Source organism: Camarhynchus parvulus, unplaced genomic scaffold, assembly GCF_901933205.1.
Source record: "Camarhynchus parvulus unplaced genomic scaffold, STF_HiC, whole genome shotgun sequence".
In the NCBI taxonomy this organism is placed as follows: domain Eukaryota; kingdom Metazoa; phylum Chordata; class Aves; order Passeriformes; family Thraupidae; genus Camarhynchus; species Camarhynchus parvulus.
In genome coordinates, this window is record NW_022148270.1 from 147,240 (window position 1) to 171,261 (window position 24,022).

Sequence of the window (24,022 nt, forward strand, 5' to 3'; positions counted from 1 at the left end):
GCAGGAGATCATGCTGGCCAGCCTGCCTGGCAAGGTACAAGTGTGCCATGGGGGTACAGGTGTGTCACAGGGGGGTACAGGTGTGTCATAGGGGGGTACAGGTGTGCCATGGGGGTACAGGTGTGTCACAGGGGGGTACAGGTGTGTCCCAGGGGTACAGGTGTGCCATGGGGGTACAGGTGTGTCACAGGGGGATACAGGTGTGCCCCAGGGGTACAGGTGTGTCCCATGGGGTGCAAGTGTGCCACAGGTGAGGCCTGGCAGGAGATCATGCTGGCCAGCCTGCCGGGTAAGGTACAGGTGTGCCATGGGGGTACAGGTGTGTCACAGGGGGGTACAGGTGTGTCCCATGGGGTACAGGTGTGCCATGGGGGTACAGGTGTGTCACAGGGGGGTACAGGTGTGCCCCGGGGGTACAGGTGTGTCCCATGGGGTGCAGGTGTGCCACAGGTGAGGCCTGGCAGGAGATCATGCTGGCCAGCCTGCCGGGCAAGCGCTGCGACCCCGAGTCGGACGCGGGCCCGGGCGAGGAGTTCACCTGCGGCAGCAACTTCGCCATCGCCTACTTCATCAGCTTCTTCATGCTCTGCGCCTTCCTGGTGAGCCACGGGGCCCTGCCCCACTGCCCCACACTGCCCCACGCCCCCCAGGACCCCTGTGGGCATCCTGACCCCCCCCGGACCCCTCCCCAGATCATCAACCTGTTCGTGGCCGTCATCATGGACAACTTTGATTACCTGACGCGCGACTGGTCCATCCTGGGCCCGCACCACCTGGACGAGTTCAAGCGCGTGTGGTCCGAGTATGACCCCGCGGCCAAGTGTGTGACTGTCCCCTTTGTCCCCAGCCGGGCGGGGCCAGGTGTCCTGGCCACCTGTGACCTCCTGTGCCCCGCCCTCCTCAGGGGTCGCATCAAGCACCTGGACGTGGTGACGCTGCTGCGTCGGATCCAGCCCCCGCTGGGATTTGGGAAGCTCTGCCCGCACCGCGTGGCCTGCAAGGTTTGGGTGTTGTCATTATAGTGCAAGAGTTTCCCCCTACAATTCCCCCTTTTTCTTTTAATTACAGACTTGCAGCATTTCTAGAAGGACATATTCAAATAAACTAACATTATGACACGTTCATATATTTCATTCAGAACCAATAGTTACACAGATGTTCAGACAACATATCACAGTACGAATATATATAAATATTTCTGAGTGCTGGTTCAGTTTTGCAGCTTTTCCCAGGTTACAAAGTACTTACCTTCAAAATCTTTTATACTCGTATTTAACAAACACTAATAGCTGCAATTGATATATTTTACCAATAGTTTAGTATCCAAGTCCTTTTTCCCGAATCCATGGGGTCATATAGTTTATTCCCAAATCCACAGGGTGATATAGTCGAGTCCTTTTCTCCCAAATCCACGGGGTCATATGGTCAAATCCGTTTTCCCAAATCCACAGGGTCATATAGTCAAATCCTTTTTCCCAAATCCACAGGGTCATATCGTCGAGTCCTTTTCTCCTGAATGAACAGGGTCATATGGTCAAATCCTTTTTCCCAAATCCACGGGGTTATATAGTCAGATCCTTTTTCCCAAATCCATGGGGTCATATAGTCGAGTCCTTTTCTCCTGAATCAACAGGGTCATATAGTAAAATCCTTTTTCCCAAACCCGCAGGGTCATGTAGTCCTTTATCCCGAATCACGTCGGGGTCACCATCGGTTGCCATTATATTACAAAGGTCCTACTGTCATTACATTGCAAGGGCTCCACATTGCCAGAGTTTTGTACCTCTTTGATGTTTCTCCTCCAGGCACTGACTCTTCCTCATCCTCGGAGTTCCCGCCAATCCACTCTTTTATAACACTCTTCTGATTGGCTGCAGGTTTTAGCTGCAATTTTATAGCTGCACTTGATATATTTTATCAATCGTATAGTATTCAAGTCCTTTTCCCTGAATCCACGGGGTCATCCCAAATCCACAGGGTCATATAGTCGAGTCCTTTTCTCCTGAATCAACAGAGTCACATAGTCAAATCCTTTCTCCCAAATCCACGGGGTCATATAGTCAAATCCTTTTTCCCAAATCCGCAGGGTCATGTAGTCCTTTACCCGAATCACGTCGGGGTCACCATTTGTTCTCATTATATTGCAAGAGTTCCGTTGTCATTACATTGCAAGGGTTCCACATTGCCAGAGTTTTGTACCTCCTTGATGTTTCTCCTCCAGGCACTGCTTCTTCCTCATCCTCGCAGCAGCCAACTGGCTCCAGTTCCCACCAACCCACGCTTTCATAACACTCTTCCGATTGGCTGCAGGTGTGGCCTGTTCACATCAGGCCTGCTCCTAATCTTTACTAACTGGCTCAGCTGCAACCCTTTAGGGGATAAGATTACATTCTACACCGCCTTCATTTACCCGTTCTGTATCCCCCTACATTTGGGGGGGTCCCTGGGGGGAATTTGGGGTGTTCCTGGGGGGGAGCCACCCCAGCTTCACCCTGATCTTGTCGCCTGCCCAGCGCCTGGTGGCCATGAACATGCCCCTCAACTCGGACGGCACCGTCACCTTCAACGCGACGCTCTTCGCCCTGGTCCGCACCTCCCTCAAGATCAAGACGGAAGGTGGGCAGCCAGGAGGGGACAGGGGGCAGCAGGGGGTGACGAGGTGACAATCATGGCCGTGTGTCCCCCGCCCCGTCCCTGTAGGGAACCTGGATGTGGCCAACAAGGAGCTCCGGGCTGTGGTGAAGAAGATCTGGAAGAGGACGACGCCGAAGCTGCTGGACGAGGTCATCCCCCCGCCCGAGGGTGTGTGGGGGTCTGGGGGGGGTCTGGGGGAGCTTGAGAGGGGTTTGGGGGGGTTTGGGGGGTTGGGGGCTGGGGTCTGGAGGGATCTGGAGGGGTCTGGGGATTCTGGGGGGATCTGGGGAGTTCTGGGGGGGTCCTGGGGGGTTCTGGAGGGGTCTGGAGGGTTCTGGGGGGTTCTGGGGGTTAGTGGGGGTGGTCTGGGGGTTCTGGGGGGCCTGGGTGTGTCTGGTGGTTCTGGGGGCTCTGGGGCTTCTGGGGCCCGGGGGTTTGGGGATGGGGATTCTGGGGGTTCTGGGGGGCCTGGGCGTGTCTGGTGGGCCTGGGGTGTCCCCTGGCCTGTCCCCTCCGAGCCCCCCGGCTGTCCCTTGACCCCCCCGTGTGTGACCCCCAGAGGAGGAGGTCACCGTCGGGAAGTTCTACGCCACCTTCCTGATCCAGGACTATTTCCGCAAGTTCCGGCGGCGGAAGGAGCGCGGGATGCTGGGCGCCAACGCCGGCCCCAGCAACGAGTGCGCACTGCAGGTGTGACACCGCCCAGGTGGGGCTGGGGGGGTCACCGGGGGTCGCCAGGTGTCACCAGGTGACCCTGCGGTGTCCCCCCAGGCCGGGCTGCAGACGCTGCAGGCGCTGGGCCCTGAGATGCGCCGGGCACTGAGTGACCTGGAGGGGGGACGAGGGCGGCGACGCCCCTGCGGAGGAGCCGCTCACCTACGCAGTGAGCCACGCCCACCAACACACCTTTCCATTGGCCACGCCCCACCACCACACCTTTCCATTGGCCACGCCCACCCTCCACACCTTTCCATTGGCCACGCCCTCCCACCCCACCTTTTCAATTGGCCACGCCCACCCTCCACACCTTTCCATTGGCCACGCCCTCCCACCCCACCTTTTCCATTGGCCACGCCCATCCACCACACCTTTCCCTTGGCCACGCCCTCCCACCACACCTTTTCATTGTCCACGCCCACCCGCCACACCTTTCCATTGGCCATGCCCACTGACAGCACCTTTCCCTTGGCCACGCCCACCGACAGCACCTTTCTATTGGCCACGCCCACCCACCCCACCTTTCCATTGGCCACGCCCACCAACACACCTTTCCATTGGCCACGCCCACAAACACACCTTTCCCTTGGCCACGCCCACCCTCCACACCTTTCCATTGGCCATGCCCACCCACCACACCTTTCCATTGGCCACGCCCACCCTCCACACCTTTTCCTTGGCCACGCCCACCAACAGAACCTTTCTCTCTGCCATGCCCACCGACCGCACCTTTCTCTTGGCCACACCCATCGACCGCACCTTTCTCCTGGCCACGCCCACTGGCCACGCCTACCAGGCTCACTTGTCCCACCCTGGCCATGCCCACCGGCCTCACCTGCCCCAAAGCCACTCCAAGTGGCCACACCTGTCCCAGGCCACGCCCCCCGACCCCGCCTCTCTCCGCAGGCCCCCGAGACGCTCTACGGCTCCGGGCCCGGCTCCCCCCTGCTCTCGGAGCCGCCCCCCGTCCCCAGCCCCGCGCCCCCCGAACGGGAGGACCCCGCGCCCCCCTCCCACGGCGGCAGGTACGGGGGGCTGGGGCACACCCCGCCATGGGGAGGGGGTTCCCCGGGCGGGGCCTACGGGGTGCTGGCGGCGCTGATGGGGGCGGAGGAGGGCCCCCGCCGATGGGGGGAGGAGGAGGACGGGGACAGCCCCCGGCCGAGGATGCAGAGGAGCCGGGTGGGGCGGTACACGGGGGGGAACCCTCTGAGGGGCCCACGGCGAGGGGCTGGTGTGCTGGCACCCCGGCCGTCGCTGGGAGGGGCACAAGAGCTACGCGGCAGTGGGGAGACCCCCCTCTGGAGGGGTCCCTGCAGCTGGGGAGGGGGTCCTGTCAGCCCTGTCCCCGTGCCGGGACCCCCGAAAGGCGAGAGGGGGTGTCTCTGTAACTGGGGAGGGGGATCCTGTCAGTTCTGACGCTGTCCTCGTGCTGGGACCCCCGGCCTGTAACTGGGGAGGGGGCACTGGAGATCCCATCACCCCGACCCCGCTCGGGGATGTTCCCAGCCCCAACTGACCCCTCCTTGTTCCCCCCATCCAGGGCACCGGGACCCCCGCGCTGGGCGGCGGAGCTGCCCCGCGGGGGGTCGCTGCCGCTGCCCCCCCGGCACTTCGCGCTCGGCAGCGGCGCTCGCGAGGGGCAACAACTGAAACGGCGCCGGCTGCTGCCCCCCACCCCCGCGGGTACGGCGAAGGAGGGGCCGGGGTCTCCAGTGAGACCCTCCGGGACCCGGGACGGTTCCCTGGTAGCCCCGGGAGGTCCCTGGGGCTGGTGGCGGGGGGAGATGACCCCGGTGGGGAGGGTGGTGTCCCGCAGGGGCCCAGGAAGGGTCCCTGAGCGGTGGGGGTGACCGGTGACCCCTCCTCGGGCCCGCAGGTGCCCCGGAGGGTTCCTAAAGCCGGTGGTGACTCTGCCCGGTGGCTCCCTTAGCCCGGAGGGTCCCTGGCCGGGGTGGGTGACCCTGCCCAGTGCCCGGAGGGTCCCTGGCTGGGGGAGCTGACCCTGCCCAGTGCCCCTGAGGGTCCCTGCCCAGGGAACATGACCTTGCCTGGTGCCCCCCGGTTTCCCAGAGGGTCTCTGGCCAGGCTGGGTGACTGCCCGGTGTCCGGAGAGTCCCTGACCAGGCTGGGTGACCCTGCCCGGTGTCCGGAGGGTCCCTGACCAGGCTGGGTGACCCTGCCCGGTGCCAGGAGGGTCCCTGGCCGTGAGCTGACCCCACCCGCTGCCCCCCAGGCCGGAAACCCTCCTTCACCATCCAGTGCCTGCGGCGCCAGGGTAGCTGCGAGGACGAGCCCATCCCGGGCACTTACAACCCCTCGGGCCCGCCCGGCCCCGCCCGCCCGCAGGTACTGCTGGAGGCGGGACAGACAGACACGGGGTGGGGGGGACGACACCCTGACAGTGTCACTGAGCCCCTCCCGCCCCCAGGGCTACGGCAGCTCCGAGACCTGGCGGCTCGGGGGCTCCTCGCAGGCCTGGGCGGCCCCGGCCCGCGGGCACGTTCTGTACGCGCCGCTGATCCTGGTGGAGGGGGCTCCGGCGGCGGGGGCGGGCGGCAGCCTCCCCCCCCTGAACCGCTGGTACCCCCCCGCGCCGCTCCGACTGCGCCCCTGCGGCCCACACGAGGCCCTGGCCCGGGGATCGGCCGATAGCCTGGTGGAGGCTGTGAGTGGGGGACATCGGGGGGACATGGGGGGACATGAGGGGACATGGGGGACAGCGCAGTGGGGGGGACAGTGGGGGCACCTAGGGGACATGGGGGGACATGGGGGGCACCTAGAGTACACAGCGGGAGCCTGGGGGAGGCTGTGAGTGGGGGGACACTGAGGGGACATGGGGGACATGGGGGACACCTAGAGTGACAGCCAGCAGCCTGGGGCAGGCAGTGAGTGGGGACTGGGGGACATGGGGAAGGGGACCTAGGGTGGGGGGACATGGGGTATTCAGCCAGCAGCCTGGGGCAGGCAGTGAGTGGGGGGACACTGGGGGACATGGAGGCACAGGGCGACACCTAGCCCCGCCCCAGCACCCAGGGGCTGAGTGGGGGGACTGGGGCTGTTAGCCCAGGTGACCATGGGGGGACATGGGGGCCTAGAGTGACAGCCAGGCGCCGGGGAGGCTGAGCGTGGGCGACATGGGGACAGAGGGGGCCACCTAGAGGACTGGCTCGCGGCCGGCGCCTGGTGGCGGCCGTGCGTGGGGCGACAGGGGGACACCAGCTGACAGCCAGCAGCCCGGGGAGGAGTGAGCTGGGGGAATGGGATGGACTGGGCTTATAGGAAGCCGGGGAGGCAGTGGGGACGGGGGTTAGAACCCCCGCACGCCAGCGCGCACCCAGGTGCTGATCTCGAGGGCGCTGGGGCGGGCTCTAGAACCCCGACACATTCGGGGGGTAGAAAGAGCAGCGCTATAGAACCGAAGGCGGCGGCGCGGTCTAGAACCCGGCACCACGGGGGTTTAGAACCTGGCGCCGGGGCCCGGCTCTAGAACCCGACGCCGCGCTCTAGCCGGACGGGGGAGGTTAGAACCGGCAGCGGGCCCGCCTAGAACGGAGGCGTGGCTGCGCTGGAACTGGGCCGGGGGTTTTAGAACCCGGCAGCACGGGGCGGCTTTAGAACCCCCGGACAGCGCTAGAACCCGCACACGGGGGTTTAGAACCCGGCAGCACGGGGCCCGGCTCTAGAACCCGAGGCCGCGACGGCGGCTCTAGAACCCGGCACAACGGGGGGGTTAGAACCCGGCAGCACGGGGCCCGGCTCTAGGGGCCGTGAAGGCGGCACTAGAACCCGGGGCCGTGAAGGCGGCACTAGAACCCGGCACCGATGTGGGGGCGATGTTACCTCAGGAAATAAAGGGATTTTTATCAAAAAGGTTTTGATTTTTTTTCCTCACACAAGAAGGGTTTTACTCTGGAAAAGGGGTTTTTGCCTCAGGGATGGGTTTTTCCTGGAAAAGTGGGGGTTTTCCCCTCAGGAAAAGGAGTCCCCTTAAGGAGGCCCAAAATCCACCAGAGCCCCAAAATCCATTCAGGGATCTCTGAAATTCCCTCAGGGAGCCCCAAAATCCCCTCAGGGAGCCCCAAAATCCACTGGGCCCAAAATCCCCTCAGGGATCCCAAAAAAAATCCCTCAGGGAGCTCCAAAATCTGATCAGGAATCCCCAAAAATCCACTCAAAGAGGCCCAAATTCCACCAGGCGCCAAAATCCTCCCAGAGAGCCTCAAAATCCCCTCAGGGATCCCAAAATCTCCCCAGAGGGCCTCAAAAATCACCTCAAGGATTCCCCAAATCTCCTCCGAGAGCCCCAAAATCCCCTCTGGGATCCCCAAAATCCACTGGGGCCGCAAAATTCCTTCAGAGAACCCCAAAAATCCCATCAGGGCCCCAAAATCCCCTCAGGGAGGCCAAAAACCCCCTCAGGGGTCCCCAAAATCCCCACAAACCCCCCAAACCCAAGAAATCATAAAACTCATTTTTTTATTGTTTCCCCCCTAATTTTCTCATGTGCTCGTTTTCCATTCCCCCCTTTTTCCCCATTTCTCTCCTATTTCCCCCCATTTCTCCCCTCTTTTCGCCCTATTTTTCCTTTATTTTCCCCCCTTATTTTCCCCCCATTTTCCCTGTTTATCTCCAATTTTCCCTTTATTTTCCCCATATTTTTCTCCTCTTTTCTCCCATTTCCCCCTATTTTCCCCCCATTTCCATTTTGGGATTTTCCATTGTGGATCCAGCCCCAGTTCCCAAAAATCCCCCAAAATCCCAGAAATTCCCAATTTCCTGGAATTCCCTCCCGTGGCTGAAAACTGCAACTTCAGGCTCCTTTTCCCCCCAAAAATTCAATTTTTGGGGTCGTTTTATTGAGGATCTTTGGTGAAATCAAAGTGCAAAAACCAGCAAAGGGCTGGGGCCGGACTGGGAGCACTGGGAGGGCACTGGGAGTGAACTGGGAGCACTGGGAGTGAACTGGGAGTGAACTGGGAAGGCACTGGAAGCACTGGGAGGGCACCTGGGCCATACATACTGGGAGCACTGGGCTGCACTGGTCCCCATTCCCAGTTCCATACTGGGAGCACTGGCTCTCAGTCCCAGTCCCATACTGGGAGCACTGGGCTCTCAGGGCTCCCCAGTGTCCCCATTCCCAGTCCCAGTCCCATACTGGGAGCACTGGGAGCACTGGGCTCTCAGGGCTCCCCAGTGTCCCCATTCCCAGTCCCATACTGGGAGCACTGGGAGCACTGGGAGCACGGGGCCCGTTCCCAGTCCCATACTGGGAGCACTGGGAGCACTGGGAGCACTGGGAGCACTGGGCTCTCAGGGCTCCCCAGTGTCCCTGTTCCCAGTCCCATACCGGGAGCACTGGGAGCACTGGTCCCTCAGGGCTCCCCATCACCATTCCCAGTTCCATACTGGGAGCACTGGGAGCACTGGTCCCTCAGGGCTCCCCATCGCCATTCCCAGTCCCATACTGGGAGCACTGGTCCCACCCAGTGCCATACTGGGAGCACTGGGAGCACTGGGCTCTCAGGGCTCCCCAGTGTCCCCATTCCCAGTCCCATACTGGGAGCACTGGGCCCCCAGGGCTCCCCATCGCCATTCCCAGTCCCATACTGGGAGCACTGGGAGCACTGGGCTCTCAGGGCTCCCCATCGCCATTCCCAGTCCCATACTGGGAGCACTGGGAGCACTGGGAGCACTGGGCTCTCAGGGCTCCCCTTCGCCATTCCCAGTCCCATACTGGGAGCACTGGGAGCACTGGGCGCACGGGGCCGCCGTTCCCAGTCCCATACTGGGAGCACTGGGAGCACTGGGCTCTCAGGGCTCCCCGGTGTCCCCATTCCCAGTTCCATACTGGGAGCACTGGGAGCACTGGGCTCTCAGGGCTCCCCATCGCCATTCCCAGTTCCATACTGGGAGCACTGGGAGCACTGGGCTCTCAGGGCTCCCCATCGCCATTCCCAGTCCCATACTGGGAGCACTGGTCTCCATCCCCGTCGCCGTCCCTGACGAGCAGCACCGGCCCCAGGCCCTCGGTCAGCACCTCCAGGAACTCCAGGTCTGGGCTGGCGTCAAGGGCTCACCAGTACAAACCAGTACAAACCAGTAACCTCCCAGTAACACCCGCTACCCTCCCAGTAATCCCCAGTAACCCCCAGTGCCCTCCCAGTTCCCCCATCCCTCCCAGTTTCCCCCATTTCCCATTTTTCCCTGTTTTTTCCCCATTCCCCCCCCCATTTTCCCAAAATCCCTTTATTTTCCCCCAATTTCAGATACACTTCTCCAGGGGCTGGGTTCCTCATTCCCATTTTCCCATTTTTCCCCCATTTTTCCTATTTTTTCCCTGATTTTCCCCATTTTTCCCCTTTCCCCCCCATTTCCCCCCATTTTTTCTCTATTTTTCCAGGGTTTTTCCCCCATTTTCCCTGGTTTCTTGCCCCACATTTCTCCTGTTTTTTTTTCCCCATTCCCCCCATTTTTCCCAAAATCCCCATTTTTCCCCCATTTTCGGATACAGTTCTCCCAGGGCCGGGTTCCCCTATTTCCCCCATTCCCATTTTCCCCAAAACCTCGTTTCCCCCCCCAAATTTTGGATACACTTCTCCAGGGGTCGGGTTCCCCATTCCCATTTTCCCCATTCTTCCCCTGTTTTTTTTTCAGTTTTCCCCATTTTTTTTTTTTCTATTTTTTCTCAGTTTTTTCCCCCAAGTTTTCCCCCATTTTTTCCCTTTTTTCCCTGTTTTTTCCCATTTTTCCCAAAATCCCGGTTTTCCCCCCCATTTTTGGATACAGTTCTCCAGAGGCTGAGTTTCCCATTCCCGGTTTTCCCATTTTCCCCATTTTTCCTGGTTTTTTCCCCTTTTTTTTTTCAAATTTTTTTCCCATTTTTCCCCATTTTTCCCAAAATCCCCGTTTTTCCCCATTTTGGATCCATTTCCAATGGGCCGGTTCCCCATCCCCATTTTCCCCATTTTCTCAAAATCCCCGTTTTTCCTCCCCATTTGGATGCGTTTCCCATGGGTCGGGTTCCCCTTCCCATTTTCCCCATTTTTCCCAAAATCCCGTTTTTTCCCCTTTTTTATTTCCCATGGCAGAGTTCCCCATTCCCTTTTTCAACTTTCAACCCTCTTCCCCCATTTTTTCCCATTTTTCCCCATTTTTCCCAAAATCCCCGTTTTTCCCCCATTTCGGATCCATTTCCCCATGGGCCGGGTTCCCCATTCCCATTTTCCCCATTTTTCCCAAAATCCCCGTTTTTCCCCCCATTTTCGGATCCATTTCCCCATGGGCAGAGTTCCCCATTCCCATTTTTCCCCATTTTTCCCAAACCCCTTTTCCCCCATTTTCCCACGTTCCCATTCCCATTTTTCCCCCATTTTTCCCAAAATCCCCGTTTTTCCCCCCATTTCAATCCATTTCCCCACGGGCCGGGTTCCCCATTCCCATTTTCCCCCATTTTTCCCAAAATCCCCGTTTTTCCCCCCATTTTCGGATCCAGTTCTCGCGGGGCCGGTGGGGGCGCGGGGGGGGAAGGGGGGGCAGGTCCAGCAGCACCAGCCCCGCCCCCCCCGAGTGCGCCAAGATGGCGGCGTTGAGGCGCTCGGCCGCGTGCATGCGCCGCACGTTCCCCCTGCCCAGTACAAACCAGTATGGACCAGTACGGAACGGACCGATACAAACCAGTATAGACCAGTATGAACCAGTTTGAACTGGTACAGACCGGTATGGACCGGTACAGACCCCACAGACCATTCCCCACAATGTCCCAGTGCATGCGCCACACGTTCCCCCTGACCAGTACAAACCAGTATGGACCAGTATGGACCGGTACGGACCGATACAAACCAGTTTGAACTGGTACAGACCAGTATAAACCAGTATGGACCGGTACAGACCCCACTGAGCATTCCCCCAGTGCATGCGCCGCGCGTTCCCCCTGCCCAGTACGGACCAGTACGGACCAGTATGAACTGGTATAAACCAGTATAAACCAATACAGACCGGTATAGACCAGTATGGACCAGTACGGACCCCACTGATCACCCCCCTCAATGTTCCAGTGCATGCGATGGACATTACCCCAACCAGTATAAACCAGTATGGACCAGTACGGACCAGTATGAACTGGTACGGCCCAGTATGATCCAGTCCCTCCCAGTATAGCCCAGTCCCCCCAGACCCCCCCCCAGTCCCCCCAGTTTCCCCCAGTCCCATTCCCAGTCCCATTCCCAGTCCCCCCAGTCCCATTCCCAGTCCCTTCCCCAGTCCCCCCCAGTTCCCCCCAGTCCCATTCCCAGTCCCCCCAGTTCCACTCACGGGCTGGGCCCTCTCCGGGGTTCCCCTCCCCCCCCCTCCTCCTCCTCGGCGGCGCTGGGCGGGTGCGAGGGGGCGGGGCCTCCCTGTGACGTCACAAGAAGGGAGGAATGATGTCACCAGGGCTGGCAGTGACATCACGGCGGGGCTGTGATGTCACAGGGAGGGCGATGGTGTCACAGGGGTGAGGATGACATCACAGACAGGGTAATGACGTCACGTGTATGCGTGATGACATCACAGGACTGTGACATCACAGGACTGTGACATCACAGACGGGGTGATGATGTCACAGACGTGGCAATGGCATCACAGACATTGTGATGATGTCACAGGCAGAGTGATGATGTCATACACAGGGCGATGATGTCACACAGGGAGTGATGACATCACAGACATGAGCAATGACATCATGTGAGTGTTGATGACATCACGGACACAGCCATGATGTCACAGACATGGCAATGACATCAAAGACGTTGATGACATCAAGGGGAGGACAATGATGTCATGGGGAGATGCAATGACGTCACAGAAAGGGCGATGACGTCACAGAAAGGGTGATGACGTCACAGACAGGGTGGCGGCATCACGGGGAGAATGATGACATCACAGGGAGGTGTGATGATGTCACAGACGTGGTGATGACATCACGTGGAGGGCAATGACATCACAGGGAGGGTGATGACACCACGGGTGGGGCAATGACATCACCGACAAGAGACATGACATCATGGGGGTGGTGATGACATCACAGACAGGGTGATGACGTCACAAACAGAGCGATGACATCACAGACATCGTGACAACGTCACAGACAGGGCGATGACGTCACAGACAGGGCGATGACGTCACAGACAGGGTGAAGACGTCACAGACAGGGTGATGACGTCACAGACAGGGTGATGACGTCACCTGGGCGCCGCGCAGCTGCCGCAGCATCTGCGAGCGCTGCTCCATCATCAGCGTCCGCTCGTACGTGTAATCAGAGACCGCGCCGTCGTGCTGGGGAGGGACCAGTGCGCACCAGTATGAACCAGTATGGACTGGTATAAACCAGTATGAACCACTACAGACCAGTGCGCACCAGTATGAACCAGTATGGACCGGTACAAACCAGTATAAACCAATACAGACCAGTGCGCACCAGTATGAACCAGCATGGACCGGTATAAACCAGTATGAACCACTACAGACCAGTGCGCACCAGTATGAACCAGCATGGACCGGTATAAACCAGTACGAACCACTACAGACCAGTGCGCACCAGTATGAACCAGCATGGACCGGTATAAACCAGTATGAACCAATACAGACCAGTGCGCACCAGTATGAACCAGTATGGACCGGTATAAACCAGTATGAACCACTACAGACCAGTGCGCACCAGTATGAACCAGCATGGACCGGTACAAACCAGTATAAACCAATACAGACCAGTGCGCACCAGTATGAACCAGTATGGACCGGTATAAACCAGTATGAACCACTACAGACCAGTGCGCACCAGTATGAACCAGTATGGACTGGTATAAACCAGTATGAACCAATACAGACCAGTATGGACCAGTATAAACTGGTATAAACTGCTATGGACCAGTACGGACCAGTATGGCCCAGTATGGGCCTTTATAAACTGGTATGGACCAGTATGAACCAGTATGGACTGGTATAAACCAGTATAAACCAATACAGACCAGTATGGACCGGTATAAACCGGTACTGACCAGAATGGACCACTGCAAACCAGTTTAAACTGGTATAAACCAGTACAGACTGTTACGGACCAGTATAAACTAGTACGGACCAATGTGGACCGGTATAAACCAGTATAGACCAGTATGGACCAGTGTGTACCGGTACAGACCAGTATAAACCAGTATGGACCAGTATGGACCATTATAAACCAGTATGGACTGGTATGGACCAGTATAAACTGGTATAGACCAGTAGGGACCAGTACGGACCAGTATGGACCAGTGTGTACCAGTACAGACCAGTATAAACCAGTATGGACCAGTATGGACCAGTATAGACCAGTATAAACCAGTATAGACCAGTATAAACCAGTATGGACCAGTACGGACAAGTATAAAGCAGCGTAAACCGGTACAGACCAGTATGAACCAGTAAGCACCAGTACAGATCAGTGTGGACTGGTATAAACCAGTATGGACTGGTGTGTCCCAGGTGTGTCCCAGGTGTGCCCCAGGTGTGGTTTTGGGGTGTCCCAGGTGTGGTTTTGGGGTATCTCAGGTATATTTTTTGCTCTCCCCAGCTCCACCACGTGCACCTGCGTGAGCAGGCCGGGGTTTGGGGGTTCCCAGGTGTATTTTTGGGGCTCCCATGTGTATTTTTGGGGTGCCCCAGGTCTATCCCAGGTGTATTTTTGGGGGTTCCCAGGTGTGTCTCAGGGGTGGATTTGGCTCTCACCAGCTCCACCACATGCACCTGTGCCGGCAGGGCGGGGCCGGGCAGGGCAGGGCTGGATTTGGGGTATTTTTGGGGCTCCCAGGTGTATTTTTGGGGTATTTTCGGGGTTCCCAGGTGTATTTTTGGGGTTCCCAGGTGTATTTTTGGGGGTTCCCAGGGTGTGTCTCAGGTGTGGGTTTGGCTCTCACCAGCTCCACCACGTGCACCTGTGCCGGCAGCCCCGGCGCAGCGGCCCGGCCTGGATTGGGGTATTTTGGGGCTCCCAGGCGTATTTTTCGGCCTTCCAGGGTCCCACGTGAATAGGGGGGGGGGGTATTTCCCGCCACACCTGGGGCAGGTACGGGACAGGTACAGGTGAGACCCCAAAATCCCCCCAAAAATCCCGCAAAAAATCCCGCAAAAAATCGCCCCAAAATCCCCTCAAAATCCCACCGTGAACAGGCGCAGGGGGCACTCCTGCCACACCTGGGACAGGTATGGGACAGGTGAGACCTCAAAATTCCTCAAAATTCCTCAAAAATCCCCCAAAAAATCGCCCCAAAATCCCCTCAAAATCCCACTGTGAACAGGCACAGGGAGCACTCCTGCCACACCTGGGACAGGTATGGGACAGGTGAGACCTCAAAATTCCTCAAAATCCCCCCAAAAATCGCCCCAAAATCCCCTCAAAATCCCACCGTGAACAGGCGCAGGGGGCACTCCTGCCACACCTGGGGCAGGTACATAACAGGTACAGGTGAGACCCCAAAATCCCCAAAAATCCCCCCAAAAACCACCCCAAAATTCAAGCCCCTCCCTCATTATCCAAGCCCCTCCCCCATTATCCAAGCCCCGCCCCCACATGTCAAACCCTGCTTCCACAACCCAATCCCCGCCCCACAATGCAACCCCGTCCCCACATTTCAAGCCGCACCCCACTATCCAAGCCCCTCCTCCACTATCCACGCCCCGCCCACAAGTCAAGCCCCGCCCCCACCATACAAACCCAGCTTCCACAACCCAATCCCGGCCCCACAATCCAAGCCCCTCCCCACTACTCAAGCCCCGCCCCCGCTTGAAGCCCCGCCCCGTGGCGCCCCCTACCGGGTGCTGTCGGAGCAGCAGCGGCAGCAGCGTCAGGAGGCGCCCGGTGCCCACCACCCACCAGACATCCAGGGACCCCCCCGGGGACACCCCCGGGGCCGGGGACGCCCCCGGGGACACCCCTGGGAGCGGGGACACCCCCGGGGCCGGGCCGGGCTCCGCTCCGCCCTTGGACACCAGCAGGGCCCGGCCCGCCGCGCCCGCCACCCGCAGCAGCTCTGGGGACACACAGAGGGGACATCGGCGGGGAGACACAAACCCCCCAATGTCCCCAGTTCCCTCCAGTGTCTGCAATCCCCCCAGTGTCCCCATTGTCCCCAATGTCCCCCGTACCCACGAAGTCCCCATTGCCCCCAATCCCCCCACTGTCCCCAATGTCCCCTGTACCCACGAAGTCCTCAATGTCCCAATCCCCTCAATGCCCCCAATCCCCCCAATGTCCCCAATCCCCCCATTGTCCCCAATGTCCCCGCTGTCACTCTGGTGTCCCCCGTACCCACGAAGCCCCAATTTTCCCAAATCCCCGCAGTGTCCCCAATGTCCCCATTGCCCCCAATCCCCCCATTGCCCCCAATGTCCCCATTGTCCCCAATCCCCCATTGCCCCCAATCCCCCCCAGTGTCCCCCTATTGTCCCCAATGTCCCCATTGTCCCCAATCCCCCCATTGCCCCCAGTGTCCCCAATCCCCCCATTGCCCCCAATCCCCCCAGTGTCCCCAATCCCCCCGGTGTCCCCAATCCCCCCGGTGTCCCCCCAATGTCCCCGTACCCACGAAGTCCCTGGCGGCCCTGGCGGGGTCCGGCTGCTGCCGCCAGCGGCGGGGCCAGCCCAGCAGGACGGTGTTGGGGCGGAGCGCCCCCAGCCCCACCCCCTGCACGAGCGCCGCCAGCCCCGCCCCCGGCTCAGGTGTCACCAGCACCTGCACGAACCCGCGGGCACCGGCCCGGGCCAGCGCCACCCGCAGCGCCTGGGGACACACGGGGGGACAGGGACAGCGTCAGGGACATGGGGACAGGGACACGGGGACAGGGACACGGGGACACACGGGGGACACGGGGACAGGGACACGGAGACAGGGACACGGGGACAGGGACATGGGGACACACGGGGGACAGGGACAGCGTCAGGGACATCGGGACAGGGACACCGTCAGGGACATGGGGACACACGGGGGACATGGGGACAGGGACACGGGGACAGGGACATGGGGACACACGGGGGACATGGGGACAGGGACACGGGGACAGGGACAGCATCAGGGACATGGGGACACAGTCAGGGACAGGGACACGGGGGCAGGGACATGGGGACACACCGGGGGACATGGGGACAGGGACACCGTAAGGGACACGGGGACGGGGACATGGGGACACACGGGGGACACACGGAGGACAGGGACACCGTCAGGGACATGGGGACACGGTCAGGGACAGGGACACGGGGACAGGGATATGTGGACAGAGACACCCCCAACCCCCACCCCAATACCCCCGACCCATACCAAAAATACAAGGGCCCCGCCCAGCACCGCCCCCAGCACGGCCACGCCCCGCCCCCATGACCCCCCATAACCCCCCATGACCCTGTGAGCCCCCATGACCTTTGACCCCCATGGCCCTCTCTCGTGCAGGGCCCCGCCCAGCACCGCCCCCAGCACGGTCAGGCCCCGCCCCCCGCCCTGCAGCTGCGCGGCCAGAGCCACCAGCTCGGGCCGGGGGGGGGGCCCGGGGTCCCCGGGCTTGGACAGCACCAACAGCTGCGGCCTGCGGGGGGGAAACAGAGAAACGGCGTCACTGGGGGGTCAGGGGGGTGACACAGGGACAGGGGACATGGGGGGGGCACTGGGGGGTCAGGGGGGTGACACAGGGACAGGGGGGGCACTGGGGGTCAGGGGGTGACACAGGGGGACATGGGGGGGGCACTGTGGTCAGGGGGGGGCACAGGCGGGGGGGGGGGGCACGGGGCGGGGTGACACAGGGACAGGGGACATGGGGGGGCACTGGGGGTCAGGGGGTGACACAGGGACACATGGGGGGGTCAGGGGTGACACAGGGACAGGGGGGGGGCACTGGGGGTCAGGGGGTGACACAGGGGACATGGGGGGCACTTGGGGGGGGACAACATGGGGGCACTGGGGTCAGGGGGGGGGACAGGGACAGGGGGGGGGCACTGGGGGGTCAGGGGGGTGACACAGGGACAGGGGACATGGGGGGACACTGGGGGTCACCAACAGCGGGGACATGGGGGGGGCACTGGGGGGTCAGGGGGGGAACAGGGACAGGGACTGGGGGGCACTGTGGGGTCATGGGGGGGTGACAGGGGGGACTCACCAGAGCGCGGCCTGGGGGGCAGGGGGTCATGGGGGTTGGGGGTGTTTTTGGGGGCTCTCTCTCACCTGAGGCTGGGGGGAGAAGCTCAGGGGAGGTTTGGGGGGGTTCGGGGGTGTTTTTGGGAGGTTCAGGGGTGTTTGGGGGCGTTTTTGGGGTCTTTCACCTGAGGCTGGGGTTCAGGAGGTTTGGGGGGGTTCAGGGGTGGTTTTGGGGCTGTTTTGGGGGTGGTTTTGGGGTTTTTGGGGGTGTTTTTGGGGTGTTTTGGGGTGGTTTTGGGGGGGTTTTTGGGTTTTGGGGGTGTTTTTGTGTTTTGGGGGTGTTTTGGGGGTGTTTTGGGGGTGTTTTGGGGTGTTTTTGGGGTTTTTGGGGGGGTTTTTGGGGGGGGGTTTTTGGGGGTGTTTTGGGGGTTTTGGGGGTGTTTTGGGGTGTTTTTTTTGGGGTGTTTTTGGGGGTTTTGGGGTTTTTGGGGTTTTTGGGGGTGTTTTTGGGGGTTTTTGGGGTTTTTGGGGGTGTTTTGGTTTGGGGGTTTTTGTTTTGTTTTTTGGGGTGGTTTTTGGGGTGGTTTTTGGGGTGTTTTTGGGTGTTTTGGAGGTGTTTTGGGGGTTTTTGGGTGTTTTTTGAGGTGTTGTGGGGGTGCCCATCCTGCCGCCCGAGGCAGCGCCAGCCGCGACGCGCTGAGCGAGAGCCCCCGCAGCCCCTCCCCCACTCGCTCTGGGCACTGCGGGGGGGAGGGGCGGGACCCCCAGGTGAGGGGCGGGACCCCCCAGGTGTCCCTCCCAGGTGTGTCGCTGTCCCCAGGTGTGTCACTCCCACCCAGGTGTGTCCCTGTCCCTGGGTGTGTCCCCAGGTGTGTCCCTGTCCCTGTCCCCAGGTGTCCCTTTGCTGTCCCCTCACCTGCGGAACTCCAGGTGTGTCCCCAGGTGTGTTGCTGTCCCCAGGTGTGTCACTCCCGCCCAGGTGTGTCCCTGTCCCTCCCCCCAGGTGTGTCCCCAGGTGTGTCACTGTCCCCATGGGTGTCACTCCCGCCCAGGTGTGTCCTTTTCCCCCAGGTGTCCCCCCCAGGTGTGTCCCCCCTGTCCCCATGTGTCCCTGTCCCCAGGTGTGTCCCTGTCCCTGTCCCTAGGTGTCCCCTCCCAGGTGTCCCCACTGTCCCCTCACCTGCAGAACTCCAGGTGTGTCCCCAGGTGTGTCCCTCCCCCAGGTGTGTCCCCACTTCCCCAGGTGTGTCTACCCAGGTGTGCCCTTCCCCCCCAGGGTGTGTCCCCTCACCTGCCCAGGTGTGTCCCCAGGTGTGTCCCTCTCCCCCCAGGTGTGTCACTCCCGCCCAGGTGTGTCCCTGTCCCTGTCCCTGTCCCCAGGTGTCCCTTTGCTGTCCCCTCACCTGCAGAACCCCAGGTGTGTCCCTGTCCCCCCCAGGTGTGTCCCTGTCCCCCCAGGTGTCCCTTTGCTGTCCCCTCACCTGCGGAACTCCAGGTATTTGTAGGCGGTGGCGCCGATGCCCAGGGCCAGCAGGGCACAGTGCCAGCAGGTGACAAACATCAGGGACAGGCAGAGCAGGGCCCCGGCCAGGGACACCGACCTGGGGACAGGACAGCGACATGGGGACAGGGACAGGGACATGGGGACAGGGACATGGGGACATGGGGACATGGGGACAGGGACATGGGGACAGGGACAGGGACATGGGGACAGGGACATGGGGACAGCGACATGGGGACAGGACAGCGACATGGGGACAGGGACAGGGACAGCGACCTGGGGACAGGACACCGACCTGGGGACAGGGACAGCGACCTGGGGACAGGGACATGGGGACATGGGGACAGCGACATGGGGACAGGGACAGGGACATGGGGACAGGGACAGGGACATGGGGACAGGGACACCGACCTGGGGACAGGACAGCGACATGGGGACAGGGACATGGGGACAGGGACACCGACCTGGGACAGGGACAGGGACATGGGGACATGGGGACAGGGACATGGGGACAGGGACAGGGACATGGGGACACTGACCTGGGGACAGGGACACCGACCTGGGGACAGGGACATGGGGACATGGGGACAGCATGGGGACATGGGAGCAGGGAGATAGGGACACTGACCTGGGGACAGGGACAGGGACAGTGACATGGGGACAGGGGACACGTCACCAGGGACAGGACACTCATGGGCACATGGGCACATGGACATCGGGGACAGGACAGGGACATGGGGACACGGGACACTCTGTCACTCTGGGGTACAGGACACACACACAATCAGTGGTCACAGGTCACATGGGGACAGGGACACCGACCTGGGACAGGGACAGTGACATGGGGACATAGGGACAGGGACATGGGGACATAGGGACAGTCAGCAGTCACTCATTGGTCACTCATTGGTCACTCATTGGTCACTCAGTACACACTCAGTGGTCACTCTATGGTCACTCAGGGGTCACTCAGCCCACACACACACTCAGGGTCACTCAGTGGTCACTCAGTGGTCACTCAGCACACACACACACACACTCAGTGGTCACTCAGTGGTCACTCAGGGTCACTCAGGGTCACTCAGAGGTCACTACAATAGTACTGACCAGTGGATACAGCGGGCTGGCTTGGCCCAGACCGGCCGTTTGGAGAAAACAGCACTGGTCACTCATTGGTCAGCAAGGTTGTTTCATTTTTTGCACACACACACACACATACTCAGTGGTCACTCATTGGTCACTCAGCACATACACACACACTCAGGGTCACTCAGTGGTCACTCAGGGTCACTCAGTGGTCACTCAGTGGTCACTCAGTGGTCACTCACTGACCAGTGGTACAGCAGGCAGCGCGGGCTCCAGCCGGCCGTGGGCAGCACTGGTCACTCATTGGTCACTCAGCACACACACACACACACTCAGTGGTCACTCATTGGTCACTCAGCACACACACACACACAGGGTCACTCAGTGGTCACTCAGTGGTCACTCATTGGTCACTCAGCACCCACACACACTCAGTGGTCACTCATTGGTCACTCAGCACACACACACACACACTCAGGGTCACTCAGTGGTCACTCAGTGGTCACTCACTGACCAGTGGTACAGCGGGCAGCGCGGGCTCCAGCCGGCCGTGGGCAGCAGCCCCTGCAGGGCGCACGCCAGGTTCAGCCCCAGGTGTGACGTCAGGCACAGCCTGCGGGGGGTGGATGACGTCACCGGGCAGTCTGACACCGCGATGACGTCACGGTGACGTCACTACTCGGGGCGGGGTGACGCACACGGAGAGCACCGGGGCCAGCAGGTCCAGCGAGCCCAGCAGCACCCCCAGGGCCGCGGTCAGCAGGGTCACCAACAGCGGCCAGAGCCGGCCCCGCGACAGAGCCTGAGGGGACACACGGACACTGAGGGGACACACGGACATGGGGACATCAGCAGGGTCACCAACAGCGGCCAGAGCCGGCCCCGCGACAGAGCCTGAGGGGACACACGGACACTGAGGGACATGGGGACATCAGCAGGGTCACCAACAGCGGCCAGAGCCGGCCCCGCGACAGAGCCTGAGGGGACACACGGACACTGAGGGACACGGGGACAGCACGACATGGGGACACCGACGGGACATGGGGACATTGAAGGGGGCATGGGGACACGGAGAGGACATGGGGACATCCCCTGGGGACATCCCCAAGGACAGCCCTGCGCCAGCACCAAGGGGGACATGGAAGGGACACCCCCGGGGAAATTGGGACATCCCCTTGGGACATGGAGGGGACATGGAGGGGACATGGGGACAGCCCAGGGACAGCCCGGGGACAGCGGGACCCCTTTAGGGACATGGGGGACCCCCTCAGGGATACCGGGAGCACCCTTAGGGACCCACTGGGGACATCGGGGACCCCCTTAGGGACACCGGGACCCCTTGGGGACATTGGGGACATCCTTAGTGACACCGGGACCCCTTGGGGACACCCTTGGGGACATTGGGGACACCCTTGGGGACACCCTTGGGGACACCCTTGGGGACACCCTTGGGACATTAAGGACCCTCTGGGGACACCCTTAGGGACACCGGGACCCCCTGGGGACACTGGGGACTCCCTTAGGAACACCAGGACACCCCTGGGGACCCTCGGAACACCCTTGGGGACATGGGGGACCCCCTTAGGGACACCGGGACCCCCTGGTGACCCCCCTGGGGACCCGCGGGTGACACTGGGGACCCCCCTGGTGACACTGGGGACCCGCGGGTGACACTGGTGACCCCCTGGTGACCCCCTGGTGACACTGGGGACCCGCGGGTGACACTGGTGACCCCCTAGTGACCCCCTGGTGACACTGGGGACCCGCGGGTGACACTGGGGACCCCCTGGTGACACTCACGCGCGGCAGCGGCAGCGCCCGTGTCCGCGCCAGCGCGCGCAGGAGGCGGGACCCGCCCAGCAGCGCCTGCAGCCCCGCCCCCCCCGCCGAGAGCCCCGCCCCCAGCACGGGCAGCCACGGCCAGGGCCAGGCGACAGCGGCCAGCACGGGGACACCGCCCAGGGTGGCACCGAACCTGCGGGGACACGACAGGGACATGGGGACACTGCCCAGGGACATGGGGACAGCGCGGGGACACCGCCCAGGGTGGCACCGAACCTGCGGGGACACGACAGGGACATGGGGACACTGCCCTGGGACATGGGGACAGCGCGGGGACACGGCCCAGGGTGGCACCGAACCTGCGGGGACACGACAGGGACATGGGGACACTGCCCAGGGACATGGGGACAGCACGGGGACACCGCCCAGGGTGGCACCGAACCTAAAGGGGACACGAGAGGGACATGGGGACACTGCCCTGGGACACGAGAAGGACATGGGGACACTGCCCGGGGACATGGGGACAGCGCGGGGACACTGCCCGGGGTGACACTGTGAACGCCACAAGGGACCCCCTGGGGGACATCGGGGACCTCCTGGGGACACTGGGGACATTGGGGACCCCCCCTGGTGACACCGGTGACCCTGTGACCCCCCCCGGTGTCACTGGGATACACCTGGTGACACTGAGGACCCCCAGTGATGCCATGACCCCCCTGGTGACACCGGTGACGCTGTGACCCCCCTGGTGGGACCAGTGACACCGGGACCCCCCTGGTGGCGCTGTGACGCCCCTGGTGACACAGGTGGCATTGTGAACCCCCCGGTGACCCTGTGACCCCCCCTGGTGACACTAGGATACACCTGGTGACACTGAGGACCCCCAGCGATGCCATGACCCCCCTGGTAGCACCGGTGGCACCGTGACCCCCCCGGTGGCACCGCTGTCCCCGTGTCCCCGCTCTCACTTGTCCCGCAGCAGCTGCCCCTCCACGCTGGCCCCCAGCAGCAGCGCCGCGCTCAGGTCTGCCTGTCAAGGAAAGCCCAAAATCCCCCCAAAACCCCCAAATCCCCCCAAAACCCCCAAAATCCCCCCAGAATCCCCCCAAAATCCCCCCCCAAACCCCAAAATCCCCCCAGGTTTTGGGGTCCCCTCCCAGGTTTTGGGGTCCCCCATTTTTGGGGTGCCCCTTGGGGTGAGCCCCATCCATCCCCACCCCATTTTGGGGTCCCCGCGGTTTTGGGGTGCCCCCTTGGGGTTGGATACAGCCCAGGGCCGTGGATGTGGCCATGGTCACCCCCATGTTTTGAGGTCCCCCCATATTTCCAGCTCGTCCTCAGTTTTGGGGTCCCCCCCGTATTAGGGTCCTCCCCATGTTCCAGGATCCCCCCCCAATTTTGGGGTCCCCCCAGTTTTGGGGTGCCCCCTTGGGGTCGGATACAGCCCAGGGCCGTGGCCGTGGTGACCCCCATGTTTTGGGCTCCCCCCTCAGTTTCAGGCTCCCCCGTCAGATTTGGGGTCCCCCGCGGTTTTGGGGTGCCCCCGGTTCGGGGTTGGATACAGCCCAGGGCCGTGGCCGTGGTGACTCCCAGTGTTTTGGGGGCTGAACCTCCCCAGTTTTGGGGTCCCCCCATGTTTTGGGATCGCCCCCCCCATGTTCCAGCTGCCCCCTCAGATTTGGGGTCCCCCGCGGTTTTGGGGCGCCCCCGGTTCGGGGTTGGATACAGCCCAGGGCCGTGGCACGCTGAGCCCCGAGGCGGCGTCCCACGGCACCGCGGGCGACGTCCCCAACCCCGAACGCGGCTGCACCCCCACAGCACCCCTGGGGGACCCCGAAATCCCCTGAACCCCAAAATATCCCACAGCACCCCTTGGGGACCCCGAAACCACACTGAACCCCAAAATATCCCACAGCACCCCTGGGGGACCCCGAAACCACACTGAACCCCAAAATACCCCACAGCACCCCTGGGGGACCCCGAAATCCACTGAACCCCAAAATATCCCACAGCACCCCTGGGGGACCCCGAAACCACACTGAACCCCAAAATACCCCACAGCACCCCTGGGAAACCACACTGAACCCCAAAAACCCCCACAGCACCCCTGGGGGACCCCGAAATCACACTGAACCCCAAAATATCCCACAGCACCCCTGGGGGACCC

At 61.5% G+C, this 24,022-nt stretch overlaps 2 protein-coding genes across 2 annotated transcripts in view; one reads left to right on the top strand and one right to left on the bottom strand.

The window, feature by feature from the left end:
* The window catches only part of CACNA1F (calcium voltage-gated channel subunit alpha1 F), a 54,897-nt gene extending 48,385 nt beyond the window's left edge, over positions 1 to 6,512 (top strand). Inside the window, exons 36-47 of the mRNA XM_030970115.1 lie at positions 440 to 599; positions 693 to 820; positions 905 to 1,001; positions 2,514 to 2,616; positions 2,701 to 2,802; positions 3,194 to 3,324; positions 3,406 to 3,517; positions 4,226 to 4,376; positions 4,895 to 5,037; positions 5,588 to 5,700; positions 5,828 to 6,019; positions 6,450 to 6,512. Of these exons, the coding sequence (XP_030825975.1) occupies positions 440 to 599; positions 693 to 820; positions 905 to 1,001; positions 2,514 to 2,616; positions 2,701 to 2,802; positions 3,194 to 3,324; positions 3,406 to 3,517; positions 4,226 to 4,376; positions 4,895 to 5,037; positions 5,588 to 5,700; positions 5,828 to 6,019; positions 6,450 to 6,512 (1,495 nt within the window). The remainder of the gene's footprint in view (positions 1 to 439; positions 600 to 692; positions 821 to 904; positions 1,002 to 2,513; positions 2,617 to 2,700; positions 2,803 to 3,193; positions 3,325 to 3,405; positions 3,518 to 4,225; positions 4,377 to 4,894; positions 5,038 to 5,587; positions 5,701 to 5,827; positions 6,020 to 6,449) is intronic.
* Positions 6,513 to 9,130: 2,618 nt separating this feature from the next.
* On the bottom strand, positions 9,131 to 22,845 carry LOC115916404 (solute carrier family 12 member 4-like). The gene is made up of 13 exons (XM_030970116.1): positions 22,824 to 22,845; positions 21,874 to 22,131; positions 20,772 to 20,875; positions 20,588 to 20,686; positions 18,968 to 19,087; positions 16,680 to 16,941; positions 15,947 to 16,145; positions 15,132 to 15,395; positions 14,283 to 14,422; positions 12,577 to 12,666; positions 11,665 to 11,747; positions 10,845 to 10,978; positions 9,131 to 9,408 (listed from the first exon to the last, which is right to left on the bottom strand). The coding sequence occupies exons 2-13, from the start codon at positions 22,090 to 22,092 to the stop codon at positions 9,287 to 9,289; spliced, it is 1,836 nt and encodes a 611-aa protein (XP_030825976.1). The 5' UTR covers positions 22,093 to 22,131; positions 22,824 to 22,845; the 3' UTR covers positions 9,131 to 9,286.
* Positions 22,846 to 24,022: the final 1,177 nt, after the last annotated feature.